The 19,630-nt window shown below is 44.9% G+C and overlaps 1 protein-coding gene across 2 annotated transcripts in view; it reads right to left on the bottom strand.

Moving 5' to 3' along the window:
* The window catches only part of MEGF6 (multiple EGF like domains 6), a 139,534-nt gene that overhangs the window by 111,945 nt on the left and 7,959 nt on the right, over positions 1 to 19,630 (bottom strand). For both annotated transcript variants that reach the window (XM_078379111.1, XM_072977674.2), the window contains exons 2-4: positions 18,486 to 18,620; positions 12,261 to 12,370; positions 4,056 to 4,163 (exon numbers count right to left, since the gene is read on the bottom strand). In XM_078379111.1, the coding sequence (XP_078235237.1) occupies positions 4,056 to 4,163; positions 12,261 to 12,370; positions 18,486 to 18,620 (353 nt within the window). The remainder of the gene's footprint in view (positions 1 to 4,055; positions 4,164 to 12,260; positions 12,371 to 18,485; positions 18,621 to 19,630) is intronic.

Genomic DNA, 19,630 nt, shown 5'->3' on the forward strand with positions numbered 1-19,630 from the left:
CCCTAGACACTGGTTTTAAGCTAAGCAGATTTGCTTTTAAAATCTTGCCTGTTTTTTGTATCTTAACAGATTTTTAGTTATTGCTACCGTTTAATTGCTTAATTGGATGAGCTGGCTGGACAGTGTCATTGAAGCGACCAACATGAATTTGACCCAACTTCGGGAGGCAGTGGAAGACAGGAGGGCCTGGCATGCTCTGGTCCATGGGGGTCACGAAGAGTCGGACACGACTAAACGACTAAACAACAACAAATTGCTTTTTAGTCTGTTGTTTCTTGTGCTTTCAACATTACTTGTTTCAATATCGTGAGCCGCCTTGAGCCTTTTCACCAGGAAGAAGGTGGGATATAAATGATGATCAATAGATTGATAACCAGGCTCCATTGAACCAGTACATTTATGCCCATCTTTATGAGTAAGTAAGAATAAAGGCCCAAATCTTATTGAGTTTTTACACTAGCATAACGTGATTGGCATAAATTTTATTCAAGAATGGCAGCAAATTAAAAAGTTTGGGTAGGCATTTGCTGTTTTGCACCGAGTCACGCAACTAATTTCTTAACAATCTGCCATCTAGATTTACACCAGCTGTGTTACGCTGACAGGTATATAAGCAATCTTATATGCCTCTGTTATTAATAGGATTTTAGAAGCAATAGGATTCTGGCCAGCAACAATAATAGCAAACTATGCAGTGAGCTCGTAACTTTTCTGGACTTATTTTCAACTTATCTAACAGAGCATCTCTCCTTGATATGCAGAGACATATTTTCCTCTTTAATAATATCTTTATTGCTCTTCCCAGGAATGGTTTTAATTTACTGAGACTGGAAAAGAGGACAAAAAAAGTTTGCCTTATTTTAAAGGGGGAGAGAAAAGCCATACAGGTGCAGAGCACCCAGTGATCCTTTCCTTGGGAAAAAGTTTTGAAGTTTGAAAAGGTCAAGCACTGAAACATCAGCAATTCACTTTTCCCCTCCTTCCTCTGCAAAACTTTAGTTGAGAACCACAGGAGGCCAAGGAAGTTGGACAATCAAGGCTTTTTTCGTGCACAGACCCCTGCACGCCAGATGCATTTATTCCTAGGGTCCGGGCAGAGCAAAAGAGAGCGTGTCATTCATGGATCAAGAGGAGTGGAGCAAAGAAGCCAAAACTGACTCAAGTGGAAGCCAGGAAAACTTTTCACCCCCTCCTCGCTTTTGAACTGAAACTGGCAGGGCGTCTTTCCCCCAAAACGCTTTGGGGAAGATGGGGGGAAACCCATGTTGCAATTCAATGTGACGAGGATCCTGAATCTTGCAGTCACAATGCCCAGACGACAACACAAGAGACCTAATTCCAGGTACATTCATACCCACTGCATTTTGATCTGGGAAATGCAGGGGGGGGGGAGAGACCAAGAGGGAGAAACCCCGTCTGGATTTAGAATGCATGCAACATCACAGAATGGTGGAATGGATCATGGACAATCCACCTGCATGCCTGTCCCTAAATCGGTTGCTAGTTACAATTAGAGTAGACCCATTGAATCCGTGGGGTTTAAACCAGAGTTCATGAAGTTTTTTTTATTCTTACATTTTTATCCTTACTTCCCTCTGTCTCTTGCTTTCTCATATTCTGATGTGTTTGTCATCTCTCGCCTAACTTATGAACAAGTGTTGGCACGTGTTCAGCAATTAATCCAATGGGTTTTAATTGGGATCAGCAAGAGGATTTAAGCTCCAGACAGCACCCCGTCTAGGGACCACATCTTTTCCAACTCCTGAAACTTTTTATCATCCTATATTTGATTTCAGCCCCACCCTCCCAGTGTATCTGTTGTTTCAAACACATGCTGCAAGCGAGGCAGAAAGACAGGACAAAAAAAATGAAGTATCAGCCACCACAAAAATAGTAGTAATAATTCTCAGCAAGTACACAATTCCAAAAATTTTGGCTACCTGTGTTAAAACCTACAGCTGCGATTTTGCTTCTTGAATTTCAAAAATCAGAGATTTTGCCAATATGCTCGGCTCAGCCACAAAATTTTAGGACTTGATTCCCAATCATCATCATCATCTTGGAACTGTGGAGCTGGAAGGGTTCCTATGGATCATCGAGTCCAGCCCCTCTCAAGGAGGCATAAGTGGGGAATCGAACTCCCAACTTCTGGCTCCACGGCCAGAGACCGAAACCACCGAGCTAGCTATCCTCTTTAGATTTGATCCTTTAACCTGCAACAGCACTGCTAAGACATGAGGAGGAAGAATAAGATAATGGTCATGATCATGTTCTCCATAAGCCCTGTCGCATTGTGCATCCTCTGGATGGCATTGTTCCTCCACTGTAACCCGAAAAGAGGTGAGTTTGATCATCAGGAAGGCCGTAAGCAAGCCAAGCTAAGAGGGATTTTCGTAACCTCTCCCTCTTCGCCTAAAGGCAAAGGGAATGGCTTTTTCTCCCTGCCTTTTCTCCTCCGCCCAGCGAGATCTCAGGGCGAGAGTCAGCTTAAGAGCCACCTCAAACACATCGTGGTGCAGAGGATATAAAGTCATTGGGAAAGGATCCTTCCACACCTGGACTGATACAATTTGCATCGGAGGAGCTTGGGGGAAATCAGCTATTTCTGTCTGCATGCTTTCAGCAGATCGTTGCGAGACCCTCTTAAGAGCGACAGCCAGAAACACATTGTGCTCTTGGGCTCCTTCCACAATTATTTTTTTTCGCTCTCTCGGCCAATGCATAGATTTAGCATCTCCTCCAGAAAGCAGAACAGCTCCATCGGTCTCAAAGCCAACCATTACAATAGATGTCTGCATACAGATGCAGAACATCTATAGCATGTTTGAGCATTCTCTCTCTCTCTCTCCCTCTCTCTGTGGAAGCCTTTCAGTATCAGCTCAGCTGCCCAAGTTGCTGTAGTGGGTTTTGGGAATCATCCTGGATTCCTTAGGCCTCGTTTCTGCTCACATGAGCTAAAGGCAGAGTTACATATTTTCCAGCAAACAAGAGGGAATAGAGTCGAGCCTGCATCGTGTATGGAAGGTCAAGTTTCTCAGCAGGATTGAGACAGACTTGTTCCTTGAGACCCTGAAGAAGAAGCACCACCAGTTTGGACACCAGTGGGCTAACTGGAACGGAAACAAGCCCTACATACCGAAGCAATGAAATTCCCTTCTAAGAAGGCACGCAGAATTATGCACGCCATTGGTGTAACACCTCTGGAGGATAACTGCCTTGTGTAACTGACCATACTGTTGCCAGGATATTTACGCAGCCTTCTGAAAGTTTACCACCAGTCTTAATAATGCCACCATTATTTCTCTGTATCTCATTTCATATTGTTTCATCTCCATAACCAAAAAGAAAGTTCCCTAGTTTACCAGCCCTCTTCCATGTACATAGAAGAGGGCTGGTAGACTAGGGCTGACTCACACAGTGGCTCTCACATGAATACTCACATTCATTCACCCCACAACTTGGCTAAAAAACCAGAAGAGCACATCTTGTTTTTGTTGCAGAGTTTTGAATTCTAGGTTCATTTGCGCTAGCTCTGCAGCAGAAGTGCAGGGATTCACAGAGCAGGTTTCCCCAGAGTAGTCCACCCCTTGTTCTCATTAACTGACACTTACAGTCTTAACAACTCACTCTGAGACATTGGTAAGAGAAAGAGTAAAATCTTTCATTACTTACAATTGAACAGATCAAACTGCAAACGGACAAACATGACTGCCTTCAACAACAGACTTTGACAGACTACTGGGTTTCCAACAAACAACAGAGGGGGAAAGAGACACTGAGCAGAGAGGCGGGGTTCTCTTTGAATTCAGAGGCAGGGAAGGAATGATTGGCCAATGCCAGACAGATTGACAGTCACCCCAGCCTAGAAAGGTCCCTCTCCAAGCCAAACCTATGAAAGGCAGCCTGCGAGGCTGCAAAAAGCTCCAATATGTCTTGCACATCTGGATCACCAACAAAATTATGATCACTTGTATAAACAGGGAAGGAAGACTTTTGACCCCCAACTTTCCTGTCTGTGAAATGGGTGCAAAAGTTTGCAGACAGCCATTACCTACCATATTGGCAGCACGGGCCTTGGAAACCGGAAGGGCAGTGGCAGATCTGGAGCGAGGAGCCTTCAGCACACTTGCCTCCGTTGAAGCACACCCCATAACTGCAGACAGCTAGAATCAGGAGTGGGGAAAAAACAGAATGTTAACATGAAGGAAAACGCAAGAAATCTGTGATGGTAGCAAGAGGCAGGCTGTGAGAGCAGCTAAGCCCATAGCTGAAATGGAACTGAGACACAAGGAGGGACCGACATGTCCAGGAAACCTCCTTTGAGCAGAAGTAAAGAAATATCTCTTTTTGGGGTGGGTGGAGGACAAAGAACCAAGGGAAACGTGGTTCTCTATGGCTGCTCCCAGACTTCAGAACTCCCTCCCACTGGAGGCCATCCTGGCCCCATCCTTGCTTTCCTTCCACAAGCAAGCCAAGACCTTTCTCTTCAGGCAAGCTTTTCCCTTGAGGACTAGCTGCTGGAATGAGATTTTTAAATGGGCTTGTTGTACCCGACTGCTTGGAATGTGTTAGTTTTGGTGTTGCTTTTGTGTTTTGCTATTGCATTCATTGATCTTGTTAGTATTGCATCATTGTTGCTAAATGTTAAATACTGTCTCTTAATTGTTGTATACTGACGTGGGTCTTTTTTAAGGAGAAAAGCAGGTAAAATATTTTAAATAAATATTTAGAGAGTTTCAGTCCAAATATATAAGAATAATGAAGTAAATACATGCAGAATGATAAAAGTGTGTGACACAATAGTCAAAACAAAGTAATTGCTTATATGACTAATTATTGATTAAACTATTTCTAACCAATCTGAAATCCATAGACATCAGGGGAGAGTACGGGCAACAAGATTGTATTAAAAGAAACAACGTAAATCGTTCCGAAGAGTTAAAACTCTTTTAAATACAGTAATAATGACCTGTCGTCAAAGCCAATTGTGACTTATGGTGATCTTTTGGCAGAGTTTTCTTGGTATAGAATACATGTGGTTCACCACTCGCTTCTGGGACGGTGCAGCTGGACCAAGGCTACCTAGGCTGGCTCTTCTCCCAAAAGACTCAGCGAGGAATCGAACGCCCAACATCTCGCTCCGCAGCCAGAGATCTCAACCCCTGAGCGATCCAGCCAGCTAGAACACTTTTGAAACGCTTTAGCAATGAAAACAAGCTTTAAAAAGGTGGAAGGATACGACGAGTCAATATCTTTCTAATTATCACCTCCTCTGGCGAGCCGCCAGGATTTAACTTGGCAATGAAACTTGGGCTTTTAAGAGCAGCTCCTTCCTTAATTGCAAGGGCCAGGAAAGTCCTCCGTCATGTCTTTATTCAAAGCACTGCTCTTAATGGAAGGGTATAAATGCTAATGGAACACTTGACTTCAGTCTGCTTTGCTGTTGCCCTGCCCACCTCTTGCAAACTCAACCCTGTGGCTTCCTTTCGGGAGTCCATTCATCTCATGTTGGGTCTTCCTCTTTTCCCACTGCCATCCACGCTTTCCGGCATTCTTGTCTTTCCTGGAGAATCCTTTTTTCTCAGGATGGGCCCAAATAGGACAGCCTCAGTTTCCACATGTTTGCCTCCAGAGAGAATCCAGGATTGATTTGATCTCGGACATCCCTTTGCTCATCTTTCTGGCAGGCCAGGAAATTCTACAAAGCTCTCCTCCGGCACCACATTTCAAACAAATCAACTCTTTTTTACCCGCCAGTTTTCTTTACTGTCCAGCTTTCACACCCATATACATGGCGGTTGGCAATACAAGAGTGTGGACAATCTTGATCTTGGTCTCCGGTGACAGGCCCTTGCTCTTGATGATCTTTTCTAATTCCTTCATGGCTGCTCTTCTGAGTCTCACTCAACCTTGCGATTTCTTGGCAGGAGTCTCCCTTTGGACGGATGATTTGACCAAGGTATAAAACATCTGTATTTCAAGAGTTTGGGAGACCTGTGTTCAAAGCCTCACTTGGCCCTTGATTCAAGCATGATCTACCTTGAAGAACCTGTTGGGCGTTGATCCAATGGAGAAGATGGGAAGGTGCTGATCTCACCAGAAAGAAACAGCAGGATAAAAAGGTAACAAACAGAGGGTCAGTCAGTCAATAAAAGGATGATTGCCGAGTGCCATCTCTTCAGTCAAAGCTGCAGCTGTTTGTCCTTGCCGTTGGCCAAGAAAGCGCAGGGGGAAACATGGCTCGCTCCTTGCTTGAGAGATTATCCACACATTGTGTCCTCCTTCTTCTAAATGGACTAGAACCACCACGGAGCGTAAGAGGGGGGTGCGGGTTGGCCAGCATCCTGTAGGGAAGCTGCCTGCCTTCATTTGGATCAAAGGAGTGACTCAGGACACCCACCAGGAACACAAAAAAGGGGGATTAGCAGAAGGGTGGGAAAGCCTTTAATGAACGCTAAATATTATACACAAGTCTTAGCAGCGAGTTGCCTCAACTGCCCTTTCGTCTCTCTCTACTCCCTCTGGGAGAAACGCTGGCCGTGGCTTTTCCCTCCTCTTCCCCCTCCCCTTTCCATTTTGTTCATTTTCCCTTTAGTACACTTCGGCACGCTACGGGTTGTGATCCACCCAGTAGGGAACCACTTAGCCCAACTGGTAAAGTAGGAGAGGTAATTAAGGATTGGTTTTAGCAAGGATGGGAACTTGAGTCGTGCGGATGAATCAACTCAACTCAGTTCTTTCCCGCAGTCATGTTGACTTGACTCACAACTCAGGACTTTCCAACGTCTCCCTTTTTCTCGGGGGGGGGGGTGAGAGCTTGCTTTTAATAGGAACTCAGACCCAAAGATTTGCCCGCAATCCTGGGTTTTACCAGTTCCACCATCACCCCTCCTCAGTGAATTTCCATGGCCCAGTAAGGAATTGAACCCAGGTCTCCATAGGCTATCCCTGTATCCATTACACCACACTGGGTACATTCAGCAAGTGCATTATAAAAACATATAAGCATACTTTGGCCTTTTATCGTGACACCATCTATCACGATTCCCTGGTAATGGAAAAGGAGCAACCCCTATGACTTAATGTTTCCTGCTATTCTTTTTCATGAATTCAGGTGCATTATGTTTTAATTCTCAGGAAGAATTAAGGAAAGTTCATGGTGCAGTGACAGCCAGCCCCGTTTTTGCATCTCTGGGAAAAACAGCTTCTCTTTGACAGCCCTGAAAAAAAATATGGCATGTTGGGAGAGACAAGCTGGAGCAAAAATGGGCCAATATTCTCACTCTCAACTTGTGGGAAACGAGCAAGAAAAGAGGTAGAAATGATTTAAATCCCATTTTAGTTCCAATCAGAACAGATCCACCGGAATTACTATTACACTAAATTCAGCTGAGAAACACACACTCATAGACACCTACATTTCACTCACCTGAAACACAGCCCACTTCCAAAGTTGTGTGGCCTTCTCTGGACCTGGATTCCATTGTTAATGTGAAGTACAGTGTAGCCCTATACGTTTAACCAACAGAATAATTGGACTGGAAGGGACCCTATGAGGTCATCGAGTCCAACCTCCTGCTCAGGGCAGGAATCCAAAGCAAAACAAACCTAACAGAGGGTTGTCCAATTTTCTCTTGAAGGCCTCCAGCGTTGGAGTGCTTGAGGTAACTGATTCCATTGTCATACTGCCTAACAGTTAAGAAGTTTTTCCTGATATTCAGCCTAAATCTGGCTTCCTATAGCTGGAGCCCATTCTTGTGTGTCCTGCACCCTGGGATGACCAAAAACAGATCCTGCCCCTCCTCTGGATGACAATCTTTGAAGTATTTGAAGAGGACTATCCTATCTCCCCTTAAGTCTTCTTTTCTCAAGGCTAAACAGGTCCAGTTCTCTCAGGTCTTTCCTCCTAGGGCTTCATTTTCAGTCCCCTGATCCTCCTTGTTGCCGTCCTCTGAACTTCCTAAGCTTTTCTGCAGACCATCCTCTACTCTCCCCTCCCTCCCGTTGGCTTGAAGCCAACCATGATCCTAATCTGAACCCCATTCCTGCCTTGGCCGTTGGCCGCGCTCAGAAGAGCAGCATTTGAACTCTTCCCGTGGCTTTGTTTCACGATGGGCAGACGTCCCGTTAGAAGCATCCCCATCGAGGGACGCTCATCTAGACAAAGGACACATTCACGCCGCAGGGTCCATATCCCTTGGTGTCATGAGGCAGTGTTGAAAAGTGCCTTCAGACTTCGAGCGGAGATCCCATCTTCAAAAGGCAGCAGGCAATAATTTTCCTTGGTCCCTCTGGAACCGCATCAAACACTAGAGGGCAATTTTGCAAGCTCTTAATGCTCCTAACCGCCCTCCACAAAAATCTTGATCAAAGACAGAAGGTGTCACGGGTAGATATGACAGGAGGACGGGTACCACTGGGGGAGAGTCAGATATAAACCAAACGGAACAGTCCTGTCAGGTCTGCAGACTCTGGCCAGGGTCTCAAGGGCTTGCGGTGTTTTGCCCAGGTTTCAAGGTAAACTGAATTGGAAGAGGAAGGTTTAAAGTAGGCATGAGCGGCAGTTTCAAAGCCTGGCACCAGGAATCACAGGGTCCGTGTGCTCTGGTTTCACTCCAATCACTTTTGAGTCTTTAAAGGTGTAAGGTGGTGTTCCCAGAGCACAAGACCCAGGAGATCCACACTCTTGTATTTCTGATCACCATGTAGGGGTGTGAAAGCTGGACAGTCAAGAAAGAGGATGGGGGGCGGGAATGGATTCATTTGACAGGTGGTGCTGGAGGAGAGCTTTGCGGATTCCCTTGGACGGTCGGAAAGACAAACGAATGGGTCCTAGAGCAAAGCAAGCCTGAACTCTTGCTAGAGGCAAAAATGTTGAAACTTGGGCAGGATTCTCTGGAAAAGAACATCAAGCTGGGAAAGGTGGAAGGCAGCAGGAAAAGAGGAAGATTTAAGATGAATTGGATTGACTTCCTAAAGGAAACCACAGGCTTGCAGTCTGCAAGAGCTGGAGCAGAGGAGTTGAGGACAGGAGATTGTAGAGATCACAGATTCACAGGGTCACCATGCGTGTAGGGCAACTTGAGCACACATGACCAAAAAAATGGCGATTTATGGATCGTGCCCTTCTCTGAGGTCTAACAATACAGGGAAGGTTAGGAATACTAGAATAAAATAAATGAATATTATTCAAAATTGTGTAACGGTCTTCCTCTCCATCTGGCCAGGGATGTTTCGATCAATGTCCTGGGGTTTCCCTTTGAAGGTTTGAAGCCTTTACCGACGGCTCAGAAGGGGTGGGGTGGGTTTGAAGGGGTCCAGCCATACGAAGACAGAAAGCAGCACTTTGGGGAAAGAACTGCAGCCCACATTTACGAGGTGCGATTTGACAACACGGAAGGATGTTACGAGCCCGCCAGACACCGTCCCACACGAAGGAAGGGAGGAGCACGGAAGGCTCAGTCTTTCACAAGGCATTTAATACATCTCGGTGGAGCTCAAAAGAGCGCAGACCGCTGGCTTTGGGGCCTTCTCCGCCGCCTGTTTTCCATGAGAAGCAACCCCAAACCCCTCTCCGTTCTGCAGTTTTTCCTTTTCACCAGATATAAGAGGTTCTAAAGTCAATGGGGCAACTGAAAGCAGAGGGGAAGAAAATTACCTTTCTAGATTAAAGCTTTCATGATTGCCCAGCCGGCAGGAAGAGTCTCTGCTCCTTCTTCAATCCATAGAAAGAACAGAATGAAGGCTCCTTTTTGGACTCCAAATCCCATTAACCCCCCAGTTATCATGACAAAAACTACCATATTTTTCCGTACGTAAGACATCCCCATGTATAAGATGCCCCCCCCCCACTTTTCTAATCCCAAATTAAGAAATCTAAGTGGGGTTTAGCAAGTGTAGGGGGAAAGGGATCAAAGTGCTGCAGGATCGCTTTGATCCCTGCTTTCCGCTTGGTTTTGTTTCTTTCTCAGCTTACTTCCGTGTATAAGACAACCCTCAATTTTTAATCTAAAGACTTTAGACAAAAGTATAGTCTTATACATGGAAAAATATGGTATGTGCCAACCTTACAGGCCCAGGCAAACAAACAAAATGAAGCGATACCTTGAAAGCCCTTTGAGGACCGTGATAAGCTGGTTGTGACTTAGCATAACTGGCATACTAGTCTACGACAGACACAGGGAATTCTCCTCCACATGGTCCCATCTTACCCACGTCTGGATTCATTAGCCCTCCCTCCACTTTCCGACTACAACTGGTGTAGGTATTTCCCTCCATCCAGCGTTGGCAGGCCAAACGGCAAATTAAGATCTCGCTCTTGGCATCTCTGTCTCATTTTACTTTCCTGAATGGAATTAATCCACTTCCTCCACAGGAAAACCTTTACAATCATCTCTCCTCACCCTTCCACGCCTCCTTCTAAATTCATACAAAGCCATTATCTGTCCACTGCCATTTGGGTTTCCTCAGCGGCCCTGACACTTCCTTTGGCCGTGGTAGCTTGCTCTCTCACCTCGTGGACCTCCAAGTTAAAACCATAATGATCTCATTGTTACACAATCTTCTTTCTTTCTCACTATTGTGTTCACCAGCCCAGCGTAGGTGAAAACCCTTTCTTGTTGGGCCTGTGTGTTTCTGATCGCCATGTGCGGGTGTGAAAGCTGGACAGCTAAGAATGCTGATGGCAAAAAAAAAAGAGAGAGAGAGATTTATTGGAAATGTGGTGGAGGGGAGCTTTGTAGCGACCCTGGAGTGCCAGAAAGATGAACAAAGGAGGTCCTAGATTTTTTTTAAAAAGAACACGCCGGAAATCAAATCCAGGGGGGGGGGAATCCCTATAAAAGGGGGACAAATGCCTCCAAAACAATCTTTTAATACCCTGATTTTTTAAATAAGAAACAAACCAAAAAGGTCTTCCATTTGGAAACCAAGAAGCATCAACCAATGGCACCAAGGAAGGCAGGAAGATTCCAAGCCAGAGACCAAAAACAAAAAAAAATCTTGGCTGTTGTAGAAATATTTTTGCTTTCCTGAATTCAAGCTTGTTTTTCTTGTTTCAAAGCACTCCTCTCCTCTTGTCCTGAATTCGCTGGCTGAAATTAGAACTGGCTTCCAACTTGCGTGCCTTTATAAGCCGGAAGAGAACTCGGCCCTCCTTTCTCGCTGCCATGTAGGTTCTCCAGAGAGATGAGCACCACAAATGAATAGGACAGATGTGCAAGGATTTGGGATGCGAAAAGCCATTGAATTCAGACTCTGTCCTGTTCCTTTGAACCCCGTCGGCACTTCCTTCCTGTCCTTGTGGTGTACCGCATAGCAAGATTTGACCAAGGGGATGTGTGTGTGTGCAACTTGGTCTACGATTTTCTTCTGTCTCATAAGCTGTGCACCTTTTCCCAAGGTGTGCAAGAATGATTAGATGTTACCTTGCTTTGTCTTACATCGAAAGAAGCAGATTTTGACAGTCTTTCTGTGGTTTGTGTCTAAGAAGGCAGCAGGCGATGATGGTAGCCTCCCCGCCCCCCGTGCGCTCACTTACTGAAAATCCATAGAAACACTACCACCAAAAAAAAAAATCCATAGTCACAGAATGGCTGGATAGCTCAGTGGTTAAGTGTAGGTTGAGAGTTCGATTTCCCAGTGTGCCTTCTTGACAAAAGCTGGACTTGATGATCTACAGGGTCCCTTCTAGCTCTGCCGTTCTATGATGATGATCCTATGGCCATTTCTCGGGCTTACCCAACTTTTATTTGTTTATTATTTCAACTTGTATACCATCCCATTGTGCGACACACTCTCCCAACTTGAGGTCCCACATCGACACCACCAAAACTTTCTACCCATAAAGCAGGGAGAGTCACACTATCAAAACCCTCCAGAATTTCCTTTCAAAACAAGACAGGTGCATGTAAGTTTAACACCATGTTTTGATTTACAAAAATAAAAATAAAAATGAAAGTGGACTTCCAGGACTGAAAGAGTGAGATGCATCATATCGAAGATCCAGGATCCATCCATATAGGACCGAACTTAATGACCCACCTTGGTCTAAATCTTGAAGATAATTGAAACGGAACAAACATTAAATACTGAGAGTATTTTTGGGGTTTTTTGGATTGCTCATCCCCAAATTCCCAAAAGCCACGGTGGTTTTGGAGTTCTGGGAAGGGCAGTGGGAATATCTAACAAGACATGCAGAATTTCAGCATATGTAATTAACGAAGTGCTTCAAGGAAGCAGGAAAACGAGGACCGACTTACGGTAAATGCAGCCTGAGCCTTCGCCAAGTTGAGACCACCCCGGACAGCAACGGTACACCGTTTGGTACTGCATGCCGTAAACCTGTCGGTTGTCCACAAAATACATGACTCTGGAAAAGAGAAAGCACACACAGAGATGCGGAGCATAAGCGACAAGCAACTGAAGTCTGAGCATCATAACATTAAATCTAAAGCCCAAAATCCTGGCCACCATAGCCAGAAGTGGGGGATTCTGGGATTTGTAATCCAAAAACCGTTTCCAAACTGTGGGAATTTAGGACTGCTTCTGATCAGGGTTCCAATAAGCCATCCCATCTTCGTGAACACTCAATTTCTCCTTTTCCCAGAAAATCAGCATTCTCTACCCACTCAATACACTTGGTTTTTTTTTTTTTTTTTACTCTTCTGGATTTCTTGACCACCAACTGATGGAGATTTTTGCAGCCTTGCATACCACTTTTAGGAGGTTTGACTGGGAGGGAACATTTCTGGGTTGGGGTGACTGTCAATCACTCACAGTACTGACCAATAGTGCCTTCCTGCCTCTGGAATCAAGGAGAGCCCCGCCTCTCTGCTCAGTCCTTTTTCCCTCTCTGTGGACTGTTACCAGTCAAGCAATCAAAAAAAAATGAATGCAAGCTTTTGTGAATTAAAAATCCCTTCTTCAGGCATTCATTAGTCATTTGCAGGCCGTGTAGAAAAATTAGGAATGAATTTTAGCACTAGCAGATAATAAAAGGAGTGTAAGGATGTGTCACTGGAGAACAAGAGTAAGGTCATCTCCCCCCCCCCCTTGTATTCCTAATTACTGTGTACAATGATGCTGGGAGAGGCAGCAGGAAAAGAGGAAGACCCAATACAAGATGGACTGACTCTCTAAAAGGAGCCCCAGAGCTGCGAAGGGCAATTGAGGACTAGACAGTTTGGAGATGGTTCATTCATAGAGTCACCCAAAGCTGGAGACTACTTGACAGCACACGAGAACACCAAGGTGATTAAAAGACATAGTTTTTTCTTTCCTGCCTAATAAATGCAATCGCTTGGCTTTTGCCAGACAAGCAGAAATATCAGCATTGCGGAAAAGCCATTGTGTTTTTGTCCACTTGGGCTGAAGAGTTAATGGCTGAAGGAAACCTCACTGTGTCAGATGCGTCTGGGAAAGCCATCGCTTTGACGTTAGGCAGCAAAACACACCCTCCAGATCCCCCTCCCCTTCAACACTGTGTTTTGCATCTGCTGCGGTTAACGGCATGCTGTAGGCTTTTAAAGGGAGCAAGGTCTGCGAAGCCATTCAGCAGATGTCCTGTACACCATAAATACCCTATTATGTCATCTCCAAACACCTCCCACATCAAGGAAGCGGTAGTGAGAGATTTACTTGCGTTCACCGTGTTTATTGCAACCATTGACCAGCCAGTCACCAAAAAACCACACAAAAACAGAAAATGATGTCAAAATGATGAGTAAAAGGACTCAGGTACATCCTTTGAAGGAGTTCATAAGCCGAGGTCCAATGCTATAGAGTAGATCCGCTGAAGTAAATGGGACACTATAGAGTAGACCCATTGAGTAATCAGATGCATGGAGCGTGGCTTCTGTAAAGCGGGGCAGAAGATACAGTGGTGCCTCGCTTAACGATTGCCCCGCATTACAACAAATCCACTTTACAACGATCTTTTTGCGATCACAAAACGATGGTCTAAATGGGGGAATTTCACTTAGCAATGATTGGTTCCCTGCTTCAGGAACTGATTTTTGCTTTATGACGATCAAAAACAGCTGATCGTCGGGTTTTCAAAATGGCCACCGGGTGCTTAAAATGGCTCCCCGTTGTGCTTAGGGATGGATTCCTCGCTATATAGGCAGCACAAATGGCCGCCGTATGGAGGATCTTCTCTGGACGGTGAGTTTTTACCCCATTGGAACACATTGAACGGGTTTCAATGCATTTCAATGGGGTTTTTAATTTCGCTTTACAGTTTTCGCTTAACGGCAATTTTCCTGGAACTGATTATCGTCGTTAAGCAAGGCACCACTGTACAAGACAAGAATTCTGCATTTCCTTATTTCCATTACTTTTCCGCTTCATTCCTTCCCACCACCGTATGAATGTCTGTCTAGGGAAGAGAATCCCATTGATTTTGATGGATCTACTCTAGTTGCGATTTTATCCGTGCTACTCATCTCTCCGGCGTAACTCAACAACAGAAAAGGGGAGGTGCTTCAGAAGCATGTCCGCATGAGAAGGATGACCCCCAAACTACTAGGTAACGCAATATCAAAGAACCGACAGGCTTTCCAATACACAGTCCTGCTGTAAAACATCACAAAATAAGGAAAATATTGGTGTCATTAGGCCATGCACATTTTTAAAAAAGTTTTAAAGAGGAAACCATTCAACATTCCTTCCATACTAAGCCTTGAAAGCTATTCTGGACAAAATCAGCCTCTTCCACTGTGCCCAGAGGGGAAACAGGCAGATGGAACAACTTTGCCGTCTCGCGCACTTTCCAAATTATGATGAGCTTGGCAGGAGAAGATATTCTCTTTTCCAGAGTCCGGGAAGCAAACGGTCAAGGAGTTTGACTTCCATGTGCATGTACAGCGCTCATATACCTTGCACATGCATACTTATACACATGCTCACTGGCCCCTCACCACCGCCCCCCAAAAATGTACTTCCTAAACTTCTTGCTAACTTTTTCTCATATACTGAATTCCGATCCATTTTTTGTTCCAGAATTTTTTCAGGGGCAATACAGCTTAAGCAAGATGGACTTCATTTGGGCCCACTGACATAACGTACACAGACATGGCTTAACCAGAGGGAGTTAGTTTTCATTCTGACAGTCTCTCTTCCCTAAGATCCACAGTGCGAGTCTTGTCTTGTTTAGCTTGTTGCCCTTTTTAAAAATGACTTTTCCATCTCTAATTACCCACACCTTACAGAGGGATTTATTTTTAGCATTCCTTTCTTCTGGAGTGGTGGCTAGATTGCTCAGTGGTTTCAGTCTCCAGCTGGCAGAGCCAGAGGTTGGGAGTTCTATTCCCCCTCTGGGACTCCTTGGGAGAAAAGCCAGCCTGGGTAGCCTTGGTCAAGTCCCAGGGATCCCTCCCCACAGAAAGGAATGGTCTCTGGCTCCCTCCAGTGGCTCATTCTGGGAATGACACCAGGGAAATATATTTCTCTAGCAAACACTATACATAGCATAGTCTCTGGCTCCCTCCAATGGCCCATTCTGGAAATGACACTACGGAAATAGATTTCTCTAGCAAACACTATACATAGCATAGTCTCTGGCTCCCTCCAGTGGCCAGTTCTCAGAATGACACCAGGGAAATATATTTCTCTAGCAAACACCGTATTTAGCATAATCTCTGGCTCCCTCCAGTGGCCAGTTCTGGTAACTTCATTGTTAAAAATATATACAGTATTTGGGGAATTTTTCTTTTAACATTTTCACACTGTTGATAAGTGAGTCAGCAGATACTGATCCCATGAATAAAGGGGTCCTATAAAGTTGACACGACAGCACTTCTCAAATATTTGAAAGGCTGCCCTACAGAGCAGGGGCAAGATCTGTTCTCGATCCTCCCAGAGGGCAGGACACACAATCATGGGCTCCAGTTAAAGGAAAGCAGATTTCGGTTGAATATCAGGAAGAACTTCTTAACTGTTAGAACAGTGGAAACCAGGATCTCAAGAGATGGCGAGCCCTCCAGCACTGGAGGCATTCAGGAGAAATATAAAACACCTGGCAGATATACTTTGATTGTATTTCTGCATTGAGCAAGGGGTTGGACTTGATGGCCTTGTAGGCCCCTTCCAACTTCACTTTTCTATGAAGACCAATAAATCAAGTGAGATATTAAAACTGGGGATGGTGGGTGAGACTGATCTAAAGATCTTGTCATCTACTGCTACTCCAGGGTGTGACAGAGGAAGGTGTTAGCAGAAAGAGCAATGAGTTGATACAGGCTACCATCAGGGGATGTGTTAGATTTCACCCATCAGAGCCTACAAATTCATCAACGACTGGAAAGGGAGAAACTTAGGTCCCTTACAATAAACTCAAAATTGGATCCAGCCACCCTCACAACTTCAAAGTCCCCTTCGAGAGCATCTCTATTTGGGTCTCCTGTTGCTTCGACTCCCGGGGTCAGTTTTTCTTCTCCGCTCTTCCCCTTTCTAGTCTTTGCCATCTCAAGCATCCACACATGTCTATGATTAAATGTTCACTGAACCTTTATTGTGTGAGGGGGGGGGAAGGAAGGTGAGGGAATGAGCTGCCAGCTCTGAAACTTGAGGAACTAGGTTAAGAGCCCCCAGGGAACTGGGTCACCAGGTCAGCTGCTCCTCATTCCCTGAGATATCTGGGCAAAACCTTGAAATCGGAAAGCGGGCCTTTGTGATGCTGCAGGAGGTGAGCACTTGAGTAACAATTGTGAAGTGATGTGTGTGTGTGTACACAGGAGAGGAACAGTTTTATAGGGAAAGAATATCGCCTACATCAATCTCTAATGTGTGCAACACACATACAAACGCAGAGCCGGTGAGCCCGGTGGGGAGGGGATGAGTGCCCAGGCATTAAAACCGCAACATGTAAAAAAAATCTGCTCCTTCTGTTCTGCTCATCACAAGACTTTGTCTCGCCACATGACACTTGCGATGGGATTTTTGGATCTTCTGGGTTACAAACTCCCTCATTCGGGGAGTTCTCCCTACCTGACAGGTGTCTGGCAAACAACTAAATGGGACTCGCCTGGAAGAAACGCTTTGAGGCTTAGCTAGGCCTAACTCTGCCTGAACTTCCTGTTCAGAAAGGAAGTTCCCAGCTACCACTGGGGCAGGAAGAGGAAGCTCGAACAAAGAGCTAGGCCTAGCTCCGCTTCAACACCTTCCAGTTTAGACCTTTTCTCCAAGGTGGCTGCAATAGGTGCCCAAGCCAGATAGAGCACCTCGAACAATTATGAGACCTGTCGTTCAAGAAATCAAAAACTCCCATGACAAATCATGGTCTCGGGTGTCTCTGAAGCGAATTTCGGAGAATGAGGGGTCTCCGCTGTGATACATACAAAAAAGCTCTCCCTCCAAGCCAAGTGGGTTTGAATAGTCCACACAATGCATTTCCGAGTTTAGCACAGCCCCTCTCAGCACAGTACTCTCCATGCATATTAGACTACAAAACCCATCATCCATAGCCAGCAAGAGACATTTCTTCCACAAAAGAAGAGGCACCTTGCGGGAAATTCACGATCCCTTTCCTCCCTTTCCTGAGCTTTGAAAATCTCTCTTTAAAAAATAATAATAATAAATTACACCTCACTAAACCCTTAGGCTGGGGCGAAATCTGGGAGTTTCATGAACTTTCCCCGTGTTCTGCCTATTTTTCTACTTTGGTTTGACAATGAAACAGAACTTTGGGGCTTCTTTGCCACAAAGATGTATTCTTTGAGTCAGGAAAAGGACAACTTTAGGTTATGGGTTGGGGGGGGGAAGGATTATGTTGTCTAAATGACGTGTCATAAAGTAAATTGAGACTTAACGAATGAACAATTCTCTGTGCTTTTGAAGCCCTGCAGCGCCAGACAAGAACCCTCGGGTTCAAAAGCTTTTCTTTGCCAGATACATTGAGATCGAAAAGGAAAAGAGAGAGAGAGAAAAGGGAAAAAAATCAGAGTTTTCGGTTAGTTTCCTGCTCTTACCCTGGGACAGATCTTACCAGCAAAATAATTGCTGAATATTATGGGTTGTGAAGGATTCCTTCAGCTGTCTCTGCCATTCAAAACTTCTTTCTATGCTATTTATTTATTTCAGTTGCGTTAGACTCCCATCCTACAAAGGCATCTGTAATGGCTGAAATCCAGTAGTAGGTTGAAGGGTTGACTCACCCAATCCCCACTGATTCAATGGGCTTACTCTAGTTGCAATAGATGACCAGATTTCAGCTGATGAGCCAGCGTTCAAGTCCATCTAGCCCAGTATGATTAAAATTGTAAAGCTGAGGCAAAAACCTGTGCAAAATTGTAATCTATAAACTGAAGGAAAATCTGAGCAAAACCAAATTTTGTAAATGGTAAAGTTCGGATGAAAACCCCGTGCAGAATTTGAATCATTGGCCTCTCTTGCTTTAGTGTAACAGCTAGGTAACTCCAGCTTCTGCAAAGCCGAGGGACTTTCTCAACCAAGCAATTAACAAACGGAATCCCATGAATGGCACGTACCTCCTTTCGTAGCCCACGCACCACGGATGCCCTGCGCAGCCCGGCTTCCTCACTTGAACCAAACGGGTGAAGGCTTGGATACGTGGCAGCCACTGGCCGACCATTGCAACTTCTCGTTCTGCACAAACGTTGGGCCTGGGGGAGAGAAACAGAGGGAAAGAAGATGCATTTCTTGGGATGTTGAACCGTAAGGAAAAAATAAATCCCATTTTGGCAAAGCTGGGATTTCTCCATGCAGTTCTCTTTTAAAAAGCACATCCTTTCGCACAGTCAAATACAGAGAAATAAAGTTTTTTCTCACCAAAAAGTTCCACTTTGGAAAATACATTGTAAACAATAACAAGACTTATTGAAAGGCTAACAAGAGTAATTATATTTCACAACCAAGACTGTCCACAGTCTTTTATTTCCAGCCACCAGGTACGGGTGTGAAAGCTAGACAGGAAAGAAAGCTGATGGGGGGGGGAGGAAATGATTCATTTGCGATGCTGGAGGAAGACTTCGCAGCTACCCTGGACTGCCAGAAAGACGAACAAGTGGGCCCGAGATCAAATCCAGCTTAAACTATCTCTGGAGGCAAAAATGTTGAAGCCCAGGCTGTCCTCCTTTGAGAAAACAGGATTCTCTGAGAGAGAGAGACAATAATGTTGGCAAAGGTAGAAGGCAGCAGGAAAAGAGGAAGACCCCAATACAAGATGGATTGACTCTCTAAAGGAAGCTACAGGGTTGAGTTTTCAAGAGCTGGGCAATTCAGTTGAGGACAGGGCATGCTGGAGATCGCTCGTTCACAGAGTCACAAAAGGTACATGTACAGTCCCCGAAAATCTAAACTTTCTTACTAATTTTTTCACCCAAGACAATTTTCTATAAATAGCAGCTATTTAGGTCTATGCCTCCCCATCGTGTCAAGATTAACCAAGTAAATATTTTCTGTGCCTTCTCTTTTTTTCCCCACCTATAAAATCTCAGTAATGTGAGCATTTGCGGTTAAGTTGCTCTGCCTTCAAATACTTCTGGGTATGTATTTGCTCTCAACTGAAACATAATCTGGGCCAAATTAGCTTTCTTCTGCATTCAAAACATCCCTCTTTTGCTCCGAGCCCTTTAGATTTCATTCGACCAGGTGATTAAATTGTTTCCATTCC

The sequence above is a fragment of the Pogona vitticeps genome, chromosome 7 (genome assembly GCF_051106095.1).
Source record: "Pogona vitticeps strain Pit_001003342236 chromosome 7, PviZW2.1, whole genome shotgun sequence".
Lineage (NCBI taxonomy): Eukaryota > Metazoa > Chordata > Lepidosauria > Squamata > Agamidae > Pogona > Pogona vitticeps.